Below are 17,793 nucleotides of genomic sequence, written 5' to 3' on the forward strand. Positions count from 1 at the left end.
AAATCATCTTCATGCATCACCAAACTCCATACTAACTGAAAACTGACATCCTGGATTGCTCTCAGCAAGCTGTATCTTGCTGAGAATGATTGAAGGATGTCTAGTGAGAAGGAGAAATAATCTGGACATTAAAAAATGTAGATCCAGTGTCTATGCTGTTAGATTGTTTAGTGGATATATTAGTATAGGAGATGGTTGACATTATTCACTAGAGGTACAAGTCTGTTTGCATATTTTCAAAGCATAAGAATTGTTCTCCACAGAATAACTGTTAGTTCTACATTATTGACTGTGTAGTCCTACTTAAGCAGATGGTAACCTCATGTGAATAAAGGAGTAAGAGCATATGTACAATCAACATTTACCGATCTATATGTCTGTTTCACATTTTCTAGGCACAACTGGGGACTGGAAGAATCACTTTACAGTAGCCCAAGCTGAAGCCTTTGATAAAGTATTCCAGGAGAAAATGGCTGGTTTCCCTTCAGGGCTGTTTCCATGGAAATAAATCCTTAAAACTTCATAATCTTACATGAACACTGTTGTTTATTGAATTGGGTAGTTTTTTCCTAAAATGTATTAATAATAATAGTAGCAGTAGTATTAATGGCCATAGTAGTATAGTAGTGGTGGTTGTTTTATGTGTGTGTGTGTGTGTGTGTGTGTGTGTGTGTGTGTGTGTGTGTGTGTACATTTCTGTGCGTAGTACCTTTAAGGATGAGAAGAATGCATTGGTTCCCATGAAGTTGACATTATATGTGCTGTAAGCTCCTTTCTTTGCATCCTAGGAACTAAATTCAGGTTTTTTGTAAGGGTAGTACAGTTCTCTTAACCTCTGAATCAATTTCAGTCGTAAATATTGTAGTCTTGAGTCATGAAATGTTTGTTTACTATACATAGCCAAATAAGTCCAATGTGCTTCACAGAATTGCAGCTTAAAACATCCTTTGTAATATGTGAAATGTAAAACACTCTACGGAAATTTGTAGAAAATTTTTGGTCTGTGACATTTGGGTGAAAAATAAATAATTGTATTTATAGACATTCAAAACTAATTTAACTATTCTATGGTAGAAGATCTTTAAAACTTACATTTCTGTTAACAATTGTGTATTTATATTTCAGTTTTTTTCCTTCTCTTTGGTCATTTTTAATGGGTGTATTGTAGCAGGAATCTTAAAAGTTCTTATTAATAAAATCAAACCTGAGGCTGGTTATTGGGGTGAATACTGGAAGGTCAGAGAGACAGAACAAGCCATAGGTATCTCACCTCACCAGTTCCTCAGCTGGTCCTGTTTCCTCAGACTGGAAGCCTCTGAGTCCTCATCCAGAATGAATCTCAGCTGAACTGTGTTGCTCCAAAGCCTGAAAGCTTAACCAGCCAAATGCTTAACCAGACAAATGCTTCTAGTTTCTGGTCCTCACGCCTTATATATCTTTCTGCTTTCTACCACCACTCCCTGGGATTAAAGGCTGGCTTTCTGGGATTAAAGGCGTGTGTCTCCATGCTTGGCTATTTCCAATGTGGCCTTGAACTCACAGAGATCCAGAGGGATTTCTATCTCTGGAATGCTAGGATTAAAGGTGTGAGTGCCACCAATTTCTAGCCTTTGTATCTAGTGGCTGTCTGTTCTCTGACCCCAGATAAATTTATTAGAGTACCCAATATTTTGGGGAACACAATACCACCACAGTGTATAAAATAATGGGTTTCATTATAAAACTGGTTCATACATGCACATCATTTTCATTTTCTCAGTATTGCTCCTCTACTGCCAAGTGCCATACATTCACTCATGTTAGTACTTTCTCCTACCACACAGCACCTCTCTGCCTGGGGGTCCTACAGACACACTTATATTTAAATATGGATGTTCAGAATGGAGAAAATGATGCTATATTTTCTTTCCTTTTTATGATTACAGGGAAGTTATTTATTTTAGGTATGATGGAGAATATAGCTAGGGGCATCTAGAAGAGTCCAGAGCAGAGAGAGAATGTACTAGACAGAACATGGCCATCAGAATAGGTCAGGCCACTAAGTGGGGATCAAGAAAGCAAGACTAAAACAGAATAAGATGAGAGAGAGTGGCCGAAAAGTTCAAGAGTGCAAAGAGTGGACATTGTCAAATTGAGTGTTTTATATACAAATGAGAGGCTCTAAAAATGTCATAGAAATGACAGGAAAAAATGGGCAGATTATTGAAACTAATCTTAAACATCATATAGCAGTTTTAAATATCTTACACCAGATTGGATTTTTGTATGTTGTATACAAATTTTGTATATTAATACAAATTTGAGATTAATTTTGTTAGACAATATGGTGATATTTTATTTGTGCTGAAATGTGGTGATAGCTATTTGTGCTTTGATAAAGCTTGTCTGGAGATCAGGGTTAAAAGGCCAAGCATTTTAAGTAAAAAAAGTCAGGCAGCACATGCCCTTAATCTAATCACTTAGCAGGCAGAATCTCTGTGTTTTCAAGCACAAACTAGAGAGCAGAGCCAAGTGTGGTAACACAAGCCTTTAATCTAAGTACTGATTATAGAGTCCTTGGCTTCTGTACAGACAGACAGTGACAAGAAAGTGAAGCAGGTTGGCTAATGAGGCAATGAGAGGGCAGAAAAGCAAGGCATATAAAGGTGTGGGTAGAAAGGAAGTAGCTCGCATTTGAAAGCTATAGATTTGATGAGGTAAGGTTGGCTAGTGGCTTTTCTATTTCCCTGATCTCTCTAAGGCTCTCACCCCTATATTTGACTTCATGTTTTTTATTTAAGAAGACCATTTAGACAGTCATCTACATTTGGCATACAACTGTGGGGCAGTATTTCACAGAAAATCCAATTGCCTGTGGCCTTGCATGGTCCCAGCTCCACCAGACCTGGGCAGTGCCCTCAGATGGAGCTGCAAGTGGCCAGAGCTACAAGCGTCCAGACTGCTTCTGAGCTTACAGAGCCTCTGGCTCCAGTAACAGTTGCATGACTCAGGCCCAAGCATGTGGCCAGAATCTCTTTATTGTTCTCTCTATTTGAGGGTAGCAGACTCCCAACACCTCTGCCTCTCTCTGGATTTCCATCTTGTACTGCCACAACACTTGGTAACTGCTTTGAAATTTCCTCAGACTTCTACTGTTCTATGCAAAAGACAGGTTTGGTAAGTAAATAAAGATATCTTAAAGGGTGGGATTAGTTAAAAGAGAAATTTTTCCCACATTAAAAATGGAAAACATTTTTACAAGGGAAGGAATTTGGTTGCAGTTTGATAATACATTAGGCAGTCTGAACATGGAACAATTAAAATGAGAGGATAATTAATGTTCATGGGATGTACATAATATCAATTTTGAATATTACTTGTTTAATCACCTTTATCATAGTATTAAAATGTTTGATCAACTTAAGTGCCAATATAAGAGTTTTAGAAAAACTTGTTAAAATGAATCATATAAATTCAGACCCAGAGAGGAGAATTTAAATGGGAACCTAACCAAGGATTGACTGTGGTGATATTTTATTTGTATGTTAATAAATAAAGTTTGCCTGGAGATCAGAGGACATAGCCAGCCATAAAGAAAAGTCAGGCAGTGGTAGCACATGCCCCGAATCAGATCACATGGCAGGCAGAGTCTCTGTGTGTTCAACGACACAGCCAAGTGTGGTGACACGTCTTTAATCCCAATGCCAAACATAGAGGCTTGGAGGTCTTTACAGACAGGCAGTGATGAGGATGTGAGGTGGCTGTGCTAAAAGCCAATGAGAAGGAAGAACAGCAAGATAATAAAGGTGCACTTTAGACAGGAAAAAGCTGGTTCACTTTGGAGGCTACAGCAGCATGGTGATCTAAGGTCAGCTGGTGGCTATTCATATTTCTCTGATCTCTTCAGCTTTCGCTCCTGTATTTGGCTCTGTGTTTCTTATTTAAAAGACTGATTAGAAATTCATCTACGATTGACTTTAGAAAAACCAGTTTAAATGACTTATAGAGAAATTTAGAGCCAGACAGAAGAATTTAAAGGTAAAATTATTTCAGAATTGAATTATATGGTTACAGAGATACAGCCTGTTTTCAAACAAACAAACTTAATCTACTGGTAACCTTATAGAAATACCTGTTCAAGGGCCTGTACAAGCTAATTGGACTACAGTGGAAATATCAGATTTAAGGAGATATACATAGTCTCATATGGTATGCATTCTCCATTTGTAAAGCATATGTTAAATTTTTGGTCAACTTGTAACAGAATTTTCCCCCTGGACCTGAAAGAATTTGTTGCAGCTGTCATAGAAGATGGGGCACAATTACAATGGAGAATGTTATTCAAAGAGGAAGCTTAAACAATACAGCAACAATGTAGGCCTGCAGGTGTGGAAATTCCTCAGTATCAGCTTTGTAGAGGAGGCAAATACACTAGTATACAAAGAGAATGTTTATATGATAACCAACCTTAATTCTATGCTATGGGACAGCCATGAATGCATGGGACAGAACTGGGAAGAAAGAAAGAAAATTGAATCATTTACAAAATTTATACAGGGCCGCAGAGAAACCTTCATGGATTTGTTACAAAGGCTGTCTTCAGCAGTAAATAGAATGATACAAAATCCACAAGACAGACAGAAAATAATTGAATATTTGGCTTTTGAGAATGTGAATGCGTTGTGGAAAAGAATAATCAGGCCACAAAAAGCCAGATCAGCACCCTTGGAGTATTGGATCAGGGATACAATTAATATTGAGTCTCATGACCTTGATGAGATGTGAATAAGAGAGGAAATATAATGTGGGCTGTTTTGGCTTTAAGAAAGAAAGTCATTTTAAAAGGGAGTGTAAACAAGGTTTTCCTAGAAAGAATGTTAATTCAAGGAACAGTAGCAACAGAAGGCCCTCCATTCTGGATTATGGAGAAAGTGTGGTAAGAATAAACATTGGACCAACAAATGTAGATCAACAATGAACAGACAAGTTAATTCTTTGCGTCTGCCCTTGGGAAACTCCCAGAGGGGTCTCATGAAGGTACCCACAGCAAATTAAGTTCAGACTTTTCCTGTCAACATAGAAAAAACCCCTTCTCAGAGCAATTAAATAACCAAATGCATATTGGAATAAACCAGGGTGCTCAGAATAACAGAACAGCTGTAGCAGAGAGAACAGAAATTTCAGGAGAAACCATAAAGCATTTTTTTCGGCAAAATTTTATAAATGAACAAATACCAAATAAAAAATATGAAAAATGTCATTCTCTTGGAAGATTTGTTAAACACAGGCACAGATGTTACAATAATGGCACCAGAATTTTGGCATCCAAATTTGCCTCTTCAGGAGGTAAATGTTCACCTGTTAGAGACTGGAACATTATCTCAAGTGAAACAGAGCTCTAGATGGCTAGAATGTATAGGTCCAAAAGAACATAGAAGAAAATTACAGCTATATGTGGCTAATATAGCTATGAATTTATTGAGACATGATCTATTACAACATTGGAATACTCAGATTAACATTCCTCCAACCTCAGAAGCAAACCATAAACTAACACATGTTTCTGAGAGAAATATTAGGAGGTATTATTACAAAGAGAGATCACTGGTCATCCAGATTGTACAAGTACAGGACTCAACAACTGTTGATCTTTCATAGACCCCAACAGGTCTACTTTTAAAATGGTTAACAGATAAGATGTATGGGTTTAGCAATGGCCTTTAACAACAGAGAAACTGCAGGCTTTAGAAAACCTGGTACAAGAAAAGTTGAATCTCAGCATATCAAAGAATAAAACAGCCTTTGGCATTCTCCTGTATGTGGTATTATAAAGAAATCTGGTAAATGGAGAATGATAACAGACCTCAGGGCAATTAACAAAGTAATTCAGCCAATGGGATCTCTACAAGCTGGTATTCTTTTGCTTACTCTGTTACCTAGCCTATTATAGGTATTGATTTAAAAGACTGTTTCTTTACAATACCTTTACAAGAAAAGGAAAGAGACAATTTGTCTTCATGTTGCCTAGTTATAATAATTCTCAGATGGTTACGAGATATCAATGGAGGGTTATCCCACAAGGAATGTATAATAGCCCAACCTTGTGCCAATATTTTGTACAACAGCCATTGGAAGTAATACATACATAATTTCTCAAATCTATAAGTTATCATTACATGGACAATATTTTACTAGCTGATTCAAATGCAGATAATTTAGAACAAATGTTTGAAGAAGTAAATAAAATTTTGCCTTATTGGGTATTGAAAATTGTTAATGAAAAGATACAAAGAGGAGATTCTATTAAGTATTTAGAATATGACACAGGTCTACAAAAAATTATACCCCAATAGGTGCAAATTAGGAGAGATCTATTATAGACTCTTAATTAATTTCAAAGTTTATTTGGAAAAATTTCCCATCCAGAAACTATTTTGGAGGTAAAAAAAATGATGAACTGAGTAATTTGTTCAAAACCTTAGAAGGTGTTAAGAATTTATATACTCCAAGAGAATTTTCAGGGGAAGCTGAAAGAATTAGCCTTGTTTTAATAGATAGTACAGGAAGGACATGTATATCGTGTAGATCCAAAGCTTGATCAAATTTGGTTATTTTGCAGTCTAAGCATTATCCTACAGGAATTTTAGTGAAGAGGGAAGATAATATATTGGAATAAATATTTCTACCAAGCAAATGTGTAAAAAATTAAAAATTTATGCTGAAAAGTTCTCTTAATTTTAAAAAGAAAATTCAGACTTTTTCAATTAGCATGAATAGATGCCGCAGAAATTGTAGTACCTTTAACTAAAGAAAAAAATGACAAATTATGGGCAGAAAGTGAACCTTGGCAAAGAACTTGCTGTAAATTTTGGGGAGAGATTAACAGTAAATATCCCAAAAGTGATAGAGTTTAATTTATTAAGAGAGTTCATTGGATTCTGCCTTAAATTTTTCAGGAAAACACCCATTACTGAAGCCCAAGCATTTTATTCAGATGAAAACAAACAAGAAAAGACAGGATACAAATTAAAAAAAAATAAGTGAAGTGGTTCTGTAATCACACATTTGCTAGAAGTGATGGTTATTGTGGGTACACGTATACAAAATTAACCTGACAATGCTCCAACATATCTCTATGTTTAAATGAAACTGTGTTTTGCTTATTACAAGATAAAGCATATTACAGGTATACCACATAATCCTACAAGCCAAGCAGTCACATTAAGATCAAATATAACTCTAAAGAATATGCTAAATAAACAGGAAAAAAAGAAACACAACCCCCAAGACGTAGATTAAATAGTGCTTTATTAGCACTGAATTTTCTCAGTGCTAATAAGAAAGGAGCAACAGCTGTGGAGAGGATGATGTTATTTTATTTGTATTGAAATGTCTTAATAAATAAAGTTGCCTGGGGGTCAGAGCTAATAGCAAGCCATAGCAGAAGCCTGGTGGTGGTGATGTACACCTTTAACCCCAGCACTTGGGAGGCAGAGCTAGACAGAGATCTGTGTATTCAAGGATACAGCCAGCATGGAGACACATACCTTTAATCTCAATACCAACCATAGAAGATCTGGAGGTCTGTATAGATGGGCAGTGACGAGGGGATCATGTGGTTGGGTTTACAACAAAAGAGAAGGCAGAATAGAAAGTCAATAAAAAGGACAAAAAAACAGGAAGGGGTTCTCTTGCAGAGGAGGACAACAGCAACAAAGAATGGTAAGGATTTTAGCTCTTAGCATTTGCTCTGACCTTTTGGGCTTTTTAACTTTGCAATTGGATCTTTATTTCTTATTTAACACAATGGTTACATCTACAGGAGAGACATTGGATAATAGAAAAATCCACAGTATTAAATTAGCCTATATACTTTAAAAATATGATGACCCAAAATGGAAACCAGGATATGTGTTACATTGAGGATGATGTTTTGCTTTGTTTCTACAGGAGAAGAAAAGCTATGGATATCATTAAAAGTGATAAAGGATTGAATTGAATAGGAGAGACCTCTTAATTAGAAGGGGGAATACTTCATCAACCAGTATGACCATCCAATTTGAAACTAACTTAGTCAAGTAACAAATGCTTTTCATTTAATCAGATATAACTAGCCAGAAGGCTAGGGGAAAAGTTTTTGTTTTTGTCTTTCAGAAGAATGAAGGTGAAGGGATCTGAAGAATACTGGACAAATGAGACATCAGAAAAAATAGGACAGAGAAAATTGGCCTATTGGTATATCACATCTAAAATTTCATAAATCTTCCTTAAATGTTTGTTTTTACTCTTCTCTACAGACACTTAACACAAATGGTCCTTAAGTAGTCCCAGTTCAATTAAAAATTAAACCAGGTTTTGGAATTGGAGAATGGTTTGTTCCTTCTCTAAACCCAAGCATATTGTAAAAAGGGAATTTGAAATTCTCTGTATAGTGTCAGAAGAAAAAAAAACATCTTCTGATATGGGACAGAAAAAAACAAAAATTTAAGGAACTTTTCTACTGCCATTGATCTCAATTATTTGGTTCTATTTTGATTCTTTAAACTTTTTTAGGTATGCATTTTATGTCAAAATTTATAAGATTAATATATATGTATAAATTCATATGTATATATATATATATATTAAACTTATATCATGATATTAATGGTCAGAAAATACAAACTTATTCTAGAAAAAGGCTTCATTTAGCTGCCTATACATGTCAGTTCCTGGCAGTACCATTCTACTTCAGAGAAGATATGGGCAAAGAAAGAAATGCATATAGAGTTAACTATTTTGTAGCAAAACTTAGCCACTGGGCAACAAAGTGACCTCACATTGACTGCTGACAGTGTTATGTCCAAAATGGACAAATAGTACACAAAACATAGGATGACCAATCCTTGCCAAGACAAGTGTACTTGCAGCTTTGTCAACAGATGTCCTCTGAGACAAGGATAATATGGTACCATTACCAAAGTGGCTTTGCAATCCAGAAAAGAGACAGTGTCCTTTATTGCAAGTCAACCAAACAAACAGTGGCCTGAGGGCTTCTTGAGGGCAGTGAAACAGTAACTGAAACAGTTTTTCCTGAAAGAATAACTAGGCTGATGGCATCCATCCTCTCAATGATAGACTGGCATTGAAGAAAGGAGATGAAACCACCCATAAGCTAAGAATGATGGGATTCTAAGATGAAGCCACCAACTAGTTGAGAAGCATGGACAACCAAATTCCACCAACAACAATTTCCATAATTTAAAATCCTGAATCATGACAGGACACCGGTGGAATTCAAGTTCATATGGAACATGGAACACTTGCACCAAATATGATGTTAAGCTGTAGGCCTTGCAAACATCCTACTTCACAAATGAGTCTGTCAGATACTCTAAGCTTATAGGCTGAAGATGATTCCCTAACATGCAGAGAAACCTCAGATGATTGTACACACAGCTGAAAGTTTCTGCAAACTCTCAATTTATGGAAGTTGCTTGTTTACACTTCCTGTTTTACTAGATAATATGATTTCCTTCTTTGGTCTCTGAGGGAGTTAAACAATAGGTGTAGTTACAAATTTCCTACTTAAGAAATTTAGAAAAGAAACTCAATAAGATGTGTTAAATGTGTAAGTCTGAAAGACATCATAAGATAGTTTTCTGTTGGTAATATACGTTAGAATAAAAAGTGAATTAGATACATTTTGGATGTACCAAAATAGAATAGATAAATGAACATTATCTCTGAATTTGTCCAATGTAAATGGACTAGACATTATTGATGTATTTATTGCTTGTATATATTGTACGTAGTTATTGTACTTATAGTATATAGTTTTTCTTATGTTAATTAAAAATTTTTAATTTTGAAAATTTTTATTTGACAAAAAAAGGCAAAGTGTGGTGATATTTTATTTGTGCTTTAAGAAATGAAGTTTCCTGGAAATCAGTGTGAAAGACCAGCCATTTTAAGTAAACAAAGTCAGGCAGCACAATGCCCTTAATCTGATCAATTAGCAGGCAGTCTCTGAGTTTTCAAAGACATACTAGGGAACAGAGTCAAGTGTGTTGACATATGCCTTTAATCCCATGACCAACTATGGACATCTGCGTGAATGGACAAGGAGGACACAAAAGACAGGACTGCTGAAATTTTCATAGACAAGGTAAGAAGGCCCTTTTGAAAATCCTGCTTCATGGATGACTCTGTCCCAAATACTAGGCCTGTGAGCCAAAGATGGATACCACAACTGAGAAACCTTGGGTGAATGTCCAGGCATCCATCAGTTTCTGTCATTTCTCACATTTTTTGAAAGTTGCCTGCTTGCACTTATTGCTTACTTAGTGAATATTACTTCCTTCTTGGGTCTCTGAGGGAGTTCAAGACTAGATAGTTATAGTTTTACTTGTTAAATAATTGAGAAAAGAAACTCACTAAATAGGTATAAAGTGTATATGTTTGAAAGTCATTGAAATAGAATATTCAGTTGGTAATAAAAGTTAGTATAGTAAGTGAATTAGATACAATATTCTGGACTCACCAAAATGGAATAAATAATGGAATACTTTCTCTGAATCTGTCCAATGTTGATGGACTTGACAATGTTAATGTAATTCTTGACTGGATATATTGTATATACTATTATACTTATTGAATATAATATTATTATATTAGTTATAATATTCTTTTTTACTTTACACAAAAATGGGGAAATGTGGTGATATATTGTATACCCTAATAAAAATTGCCTGAGGATAAGAGGGCAGAGCCATCCACTAGATCAGGCAGTAGTGGCACACACCTTTAACCCTAGCACTTGGGAGGCAGAGGTGCTGTGAAATGTTTTGTATGTTAAATGTGTGCTCTGATTGGTTAATAAATAAAAGATTGATTGGCCAGTAACCAGGCAGGAAGTATAGGTGGGAAAAGGAGGGAGGAGAATTGTAAAAATTAAAAGGCTAAGGCATAGAGACACTGTCAGCTGCTGCCATGACAAGTGAGATGTAAGGTACTTCTAAACCACAAGCCACATGGTAATTTATAGACTAATAGAAATTTAAGATATAAGAATTAGATAAATAAAATCTGCTGTGGCCATACAGTTTGTAAACAATATAAGTCTCTGTGTGCTTACTCAGTTGGTTCTAAGCAGCTGCAGTACTGGCAGGTGAGAGAGATTTGTCCTGACCTTAGGCCAAGCAGGACTGGAGAACTCTCCAGCTATAAAAAGATTCATCTGCATCTCTGTGAGCTCAAGGCCACCCTGGACTACAGAAGACTGACTCAGTCTCAGAGAGGAATCAGAGCCAGATAATGATGGTGCACGCCTTTAATCCTAACACTTAAGATCTCATGCCTTTGTTGAGGAAATACACATGCATTTAATCCCAGGATGTATTATGTCAAGATGAAGAACGTTCTACAAGTTACAAGGAAACAGAAACTAGAGGCTCTTTTTGGCCTATGCCTTTACATTTATGACTCAGAGGCTTTCAGGACTGGCTGAGCAGTTGGTGAGGTGAAGTTGGCTGTGGCTTTCTCTGCTTCTCTGATCTTTCAGCTTTTACCCATTATCTGGCTAATGGATTTTTGTTAATAAGACATTTTTTAAAATTTTTCTGGCATGGTTTCTGTGTAGCTTTGCACGCTTCTTGGAATTCACTCAGTAACCCAGTCAGGCCTCAAACTCACAGAGATCAACTTGCCTTTACCTCCCAAGTGCTGGGATTAAAGCCATATAAAACAACCATCCAGCTTTAATAAGACCTTTTAAGATTTGAATACCTGCTATGGAAGCAGGTAGGCTGACTGAAGATTTTTACCTGTTCCTGTGCTTTTACAGCTCCAATTCCCCTGTCTCATCCTCATTTATGCCAGAGAATAATCTGTGTTATTGCCCTCATCTGGGTTGAATCCAACAAAATTTCTAAACTCAATAATCAAACTTGGAGTACTGTCTCAACTTTTAACTCCAATGAGGACTCCTTGGGAACCCACCAACCACTGTGCCAAAGAAGAGCTAACCTAAATACAGATCTTCACTTTTCCTTATTCCTTTGGGTCCAATCCCCCAGCCTTACCCCCAGCTCTGCTGGAGAGCACTTGCCTCAGCCACCCCCATCTCTAGTGGATGTCTGAGATCCCTGCTAACATCCCTACCACAATGCAAGGATTTGCACCACACCTCAACTCAATCAAGTATTCCCTAAAAACATCCAAAACAACCTAGGCAAGGAAACAGGTTAAATGCAGATCTTCACCTCTCCATTTGAATCTCCACGTCAAATCTCCTAGTAGTATTTCAAGCTCTATGTGGAACACCTGCTGCAGCCTTCCTCCCACATATGTCCCTGTCTCATGTAGATAACACAGATCTTAACAAACAAAGTTCTTCCACCTACTCATTTTTTTGTCCTAGCAAATGATGAAATCCAGAAGATACTATCTAAGCACTTACTGGCCAGTCTAATCAGGAAACAAGTAGACTAACTGCAGATATTGATCTCTCCTTCCATTCTTCCAAGTCCAATCTTCAGTCTGATTCACAGCTTGATTTCAAACCTTCTCTTGTGATCTGACTTCACTCAGTGGTCCCATTCCCGGGTAACTAACTAAGTAGCTCCTGTGGATTAATCTCTTATCTTCCCTTCTGTGGATCTTCTTATGCCTTCCTCCTAGATCATTCCCAATCCTAAATGCAAGCATTGTAAAAGTGGAGACATTTTACCTAAAACTGCAAGTGGCCACACTTATCAGGATTCTTGAAGAATTTTCTACCAGGCAACACACTGTCCTAAGTACCAGACAGAGCAACAGAAGTTAAGGAAGAAAATACCAATCCAGCAAAGACAGGATCAGATATCAGCATGTAGAATTACACTTTCCCCAATCCCAGATGCCTAGACACCAGCCTAAAAACACAGTCAATAACATTCAGGACAGTATACCTTTACTAGAGCCCACCAAATATACTACAACAGGCTATGAATATTCCAAAATAAATGGAAAAAAAGAAAACAATACTAAAATGTTTGGGTGGAGATGACAGACATCATTAAAAAATAAATAATAAATTTCATAAAGTAATCTGTAAAAACATAAGCAGCACAAGGAAATAATAAAAAAAAACATTCAAGACCTGAAAATGGAAAGATTATTAGTCACCAAAAAAAATTGAAAGAAATGCAAAAGAAAAATTTAGAAACTCAAACAGGAACCACAGAGATGAACTTCAATAGTAGAGTCCAAGAAATAGATGAGAAAAACTAGAGCATTGAAGACAATGTAGAAGAAATGCAGACATTTGTCAGAGAAAATGTTAAATCTAAAATTTTCCTGGCACAAAACATGCAGGATATCTGGGACACCATGAAAATAATGTTTAATATTAAGAATAGAAAAAAAAGAAGAAAACCCAGGTCAATTATTTATAAATATTATAAATTTTATAATATATAAATGAATAATAAATATAAATATGAATGTACATACATATGAATACCATCTAAATACTAAGAAATGATAATGGTGGAGATGGTTTCCTAAATGTCTATCTCTAGATAACAAAGGAATTTTCTTTTACTTTGATTAGATTAAATCTAATTTATTTTTTGGCAAAGAGACATTATTGAAACCTGTAAACAACACAGTTTCTAGGTTACTCTTTACAAACTGACTGCAAAGACACAATCTTGAGGACAACACCTTCAGAACTCATTGAACATGGAGATAATTGACTGGTGATTACCTAGAGCTTTCACCTCTAGTTCCTAGATCTTTGATACAGCAATGTGCTTCCCACACTATCAAAAGAGAAATGTAGAAACCACATGAAGCCAGCCACAAATCTTTGATCTACAATGGTGTCTGCTTTTCAGCAATCCTTTTTTATACTATGTATATGTTTAGTCTCATTACTTAACAAATAGTTGATAGAAAAGTAACTTGGAAGGGAGTAATGGAGAAAAGCCAAACTCTGAATGATGGGAAGAAGGGTGGATTTAGAAGATATCCTAGCTACCCACCCAGGAAGCAAGACATACTAGAGGTCAGGTAAAGTCAGAAGCCACATGGCAATATATAGATTAATAGAAATGGGTAATTTTTTTTTTTTTTGGTTTTTCAAGACAGGGTTTCTCTATGTAGCTTTGCGCCTCTCCTGGAACTCACTTGGTAGCCCAGGCTGACCTCGAACTCACAAAGATCTGCTTGCCTCTGCATCCCAAGTACTGGGATTAAAGGCATGCGTGACCACTGCCTGGCTGAAATGGGTAAATTTAAAGGTAAGAGTTAGCTAGTAAAATGCCTAAGCTATCAGCCAATCATTCATAATTCACATTCCTTCTCTGTGTTGTTTATTTGCGACCAGGCAATTAGAACACGAAACATTCATTTACATAGTCAAATGTGCAAGATAAGATAGACCAATGATACCACAAATCTCATGGCAATAAAAAAACAGTAACAGATTTTGCTTAAGGCCCACTACATGAGATGGGATGCATTCCAGACACTGCTTTGGTGACAAGAGACTGAGGTAAAACCAAATAATACTGGTCTAAAATATTGTGAAAAATGATGACTAATGATGTTCTGCTATGTTCAGATTAGTCACTTGTTCAGTCATCTTTAGATAAATTTTCTCTCAAAGCAGTGGGGAACAAACAGACAACACAGAGTTTGAGATGCTCTTGGACAATCAGCCCTAACTCATCTGTCTCTACCAAATCTCTCACTTTATATCTCAGAGAACTCTTCAGAAGAAGAAAGAATGTTAGAACCAGAGAAGAGGGAGGACAGCAAACAACAAGGCCTTCCACATCAACACAAGAAAAGCTCATATGACTCACAGACTGGAACAGCATGCATAGTGCCTCTCCACTCTGCACCAGTTTTCTGCATATAAGTTATGGCTTCCAGTTTAATGATGTTATGGGCTTCCTGAATGTGTGAACATGTCAGTCTCTGCTTGTGCCTTCTCTTGTGCTCTTTCCTTCTGTTGGTTTGTCTTGTCCAGCTTTGAGGTGATAATACTATTTCAACATATTGTAATTTGTTTTGCTCTGTTTTTTTTAAGTGAATAAATTAATGAGTGAATGAATGAATGAAAATCTATCCACTAAGCTAAAGGTTAACAACTCAGCTCTCATTTATATCGGCTGGGATAGGGAAAATCAGTTTTCTTCAATGCAGTGACACTGGATATATCAATCATTCCAATGCAGTCTTCATGTTCAGGAGTAGTTGACCAACATGTAATAGACCTAATGTGGTTGTTTCTCTTCTGCACTCTAATTTTAGCAGAAGAACAACCATATTCACACATTTGTATCCATACAATCATAAACAAACCTACCTATGCACATCAAAAGAAAAGGTAAAAGCCAAGTCAATTTTGATGGCATCCATCTGTGATACTAAAACTCAGGAGGAAGTGACTTGAGAAGAACAAAGATCCAGTGTCATTTTCCAGTTCACATAGCAGTTGTGGCCATCCTAGGATACAACAGATCTGTAAAACAAAAAAAAAAAGCCAAACTCTGTTACTACAAGCACAAAAATAACCAATATCATAAATGTAGCAGATAACAGTGATTCTGACTTGGAAGTGATATTAAAAATATGTGTTTATTTGGAGGTAGGGATTCCAAAGGGTATGCCAATAAGGCTGTCTCAGTCTTGGCATGTAGCAGAGGATGGTTTTGAATTATTGATCCACTTGAATATGTCTCATGAATGTTGTGATTGAAGGTTTGCACAATAATAGTCAGCCGGGATATTCATTATTTTTGTTACATTTTCATTGATGTTTATCAGGTGATGAGACCTAATGGCTGGATCTTAAAAAAAACAACCACAAAATCTATGTGTTAACAAGGAGTAATGTTCAACAAGCAAACAAGTAAATACCTGCCTCCTGGTGAGGTGTGCTATGAGGACAGAAGGGTTACATGACAGAAATGGGAAGAATGATATTTTGTATGACGTTGGGATGAATGATTCCCATCAATACCAAAACATGTTGAGTGAAAAGAATTGATTGAAAAGAATTGATGGTATGAATAAAGGTTATATGACATTATTAATAATCACATCAATGAACAGAGTGAGGAGAATAAATCATCTCATAGAGACTGGGGTGGGGAAGCAGAGAGGGAGTGGGAAAGATAGAGATGGAGAGGGGGGAGAGAGAATGGTTTACATGGGCATTCAGATAGTATGTGATGCCCTAGAGACTTGTAGTTAATGAAATCATTTTCAAGAGATTTATTTTTATTTTTGTATATGTTTGTTCATAATCAGAGGAGTATGAATCTGTGTGTGTATGTGTGAATTTGCATGTGTGTGTCCTCACCGAGGTTGCAGAGTGTCAGTTCACTGAAGCTGGAGTCATGAAACAAATTGAGCTACTTAATGTGAGTGCTAGGAAACACATGCCACTCTTCTAAGTACTTTTTTCTAAGTATTTCTAAGTACTTTTGATTACTGAAGTATCTATCCAGCCCTGATGACATAATTTTGAAGAGTAAGTAATAAAAACAACTTTATTGAAGAAGGAAGTGTAGAAATTTTCACAGATGACATACACAACAAATAATTGTAAATAAAGTAATTAATATACAAAAGGGAATGGTGGCATTATGAGATAACAATGGGTAAAAATATACATTGTTCATCATATAAGCCTGATGATCAAACTGTCTCTGTTACCCACATATATCAAAAGTAGAAAAGTAATTCTGCAACATTGTTCTCTAGTTTTCTCAAATGTTCTTTGAAATTTGTGTAACCACACAGCCACACATGCACACATACACACTAGGACATAATTTATAAGATATTTTTACAGAATGGTGTGGGAGGAAGGAGGAGGATCAGGACTGGCTCTGCCCCTTGCCCGTCACCTCCGGGGTGGGAAAAGGCACAGCAAAGACCATCACTGAATAATTCAGCTACCACTGAGGCCCAATCTAGGGCTTTGAGTTGGGTCACCCCAACATTGGCCCTATGTGTGAGTTGGTGGAGAAGGTGAAAAGGGCTGGTTCTTCAGAACCTAGTCACGGGATATTCATGACTGTGAGTGATAGTAACATATCCAAGATGTGTCTAGGTGAGGATCCAGTATTGATGGTGTAACAGAATGCGGAGACCCTAAACCAGACCAACAGCTCATTGCAATGTACATTATCAGTAAGTAAATCTGTTTGGGCAAAATGATATACTGCTTGACACTCCCCAGTTCCCTATGCTATTATGATGAACAAATAATTAATAGAGATGTGGGGGAAAATGGAGTAGTAAAGTGGAACAAGTGGGTTGGAACTGAAGGCATGACATGATTGGCTAGTATGAGAGAAGGCTGCTATTGAGAGTGGAGCATATCCATGCCCAGAGTGTTCCACAAGATTTGGTTTTTGGTTTGTTTGTTTTTCTTTTCATTTTAAAATAAATTTACTCAAGTATATTTTTACATTCAAGCCATAGTTTCCCATTCCTCCTTGCCTCCCAGGAACACCCCCAACTTCCCTTTCAAATCATTCCTTCTCTGTTTCTGTTTAGGAAAGGGCAGGTCTCCCATGAGAATCAACAAACCATGGCCTATGAAGTTGCAGGAAGACTAAGCAATTCTCCATGAATTATAAATACAGTTGCTAAGAACATAGTTGAACAATATCATAGTTGTATGATTGCACATCCTTTGGGTATATGCCCAAGTATGGTATAGCTGGGTCTTTTTGTAGGTTGATTTCCTGTTTTCTGAGTAACCTCCACTATGACTTTAAAAGAGAATGTACAATTTGCCACTCCCACCAGCAATGGAAGAGTGTTCCC

General features: G+C 36.6%; 1 protein-coding gene across 2 annotated transcripts in view; it reads left to right on the forward strand.

The window, feature by feature from the left end:
- LOC102912113 (sulfotransferase 2A1-like) overlaps window positions 1–531 on the forward strand; it is a 35,985-nt gene extending 35,454 nt beyond the window's left edge. For both annotated transcript variants that reach the window (XM_006996931.4, XM_076571711.1), the window contains one exon: window positions 396–531. In XM_006996931.4, the coding sequence (XP_006996993.1) occupies window positions 396–508 (113 nt within the window). In that variant the 3' untranslated portion in view covers window positions 509–531. The remainder of the gene's footprint in view (window positions 1–395) is intronic.
- The last annotated feature ends 17,262 nt before the right edge of the window (window positions 532–17,793 follow it).

The sequence above is a fragment of the Peromyscus maniculatus genome, chromosome 1 (genome assembly GCF_049852395.1).
Source record: "Peromyscus maniculatus bairdii isolate BWxNUB_F1_BW_parent chromosome 1, HU_Pman_BW_mat_3.1, whole genome shotgun sequence".
Classification (NCBI taxonomy): Eukaryota; Metazoa; Chordata; class Mammalia; order Rodentia; family Cricetidae; genus Peromyscus; species Peromyscus maniculatus.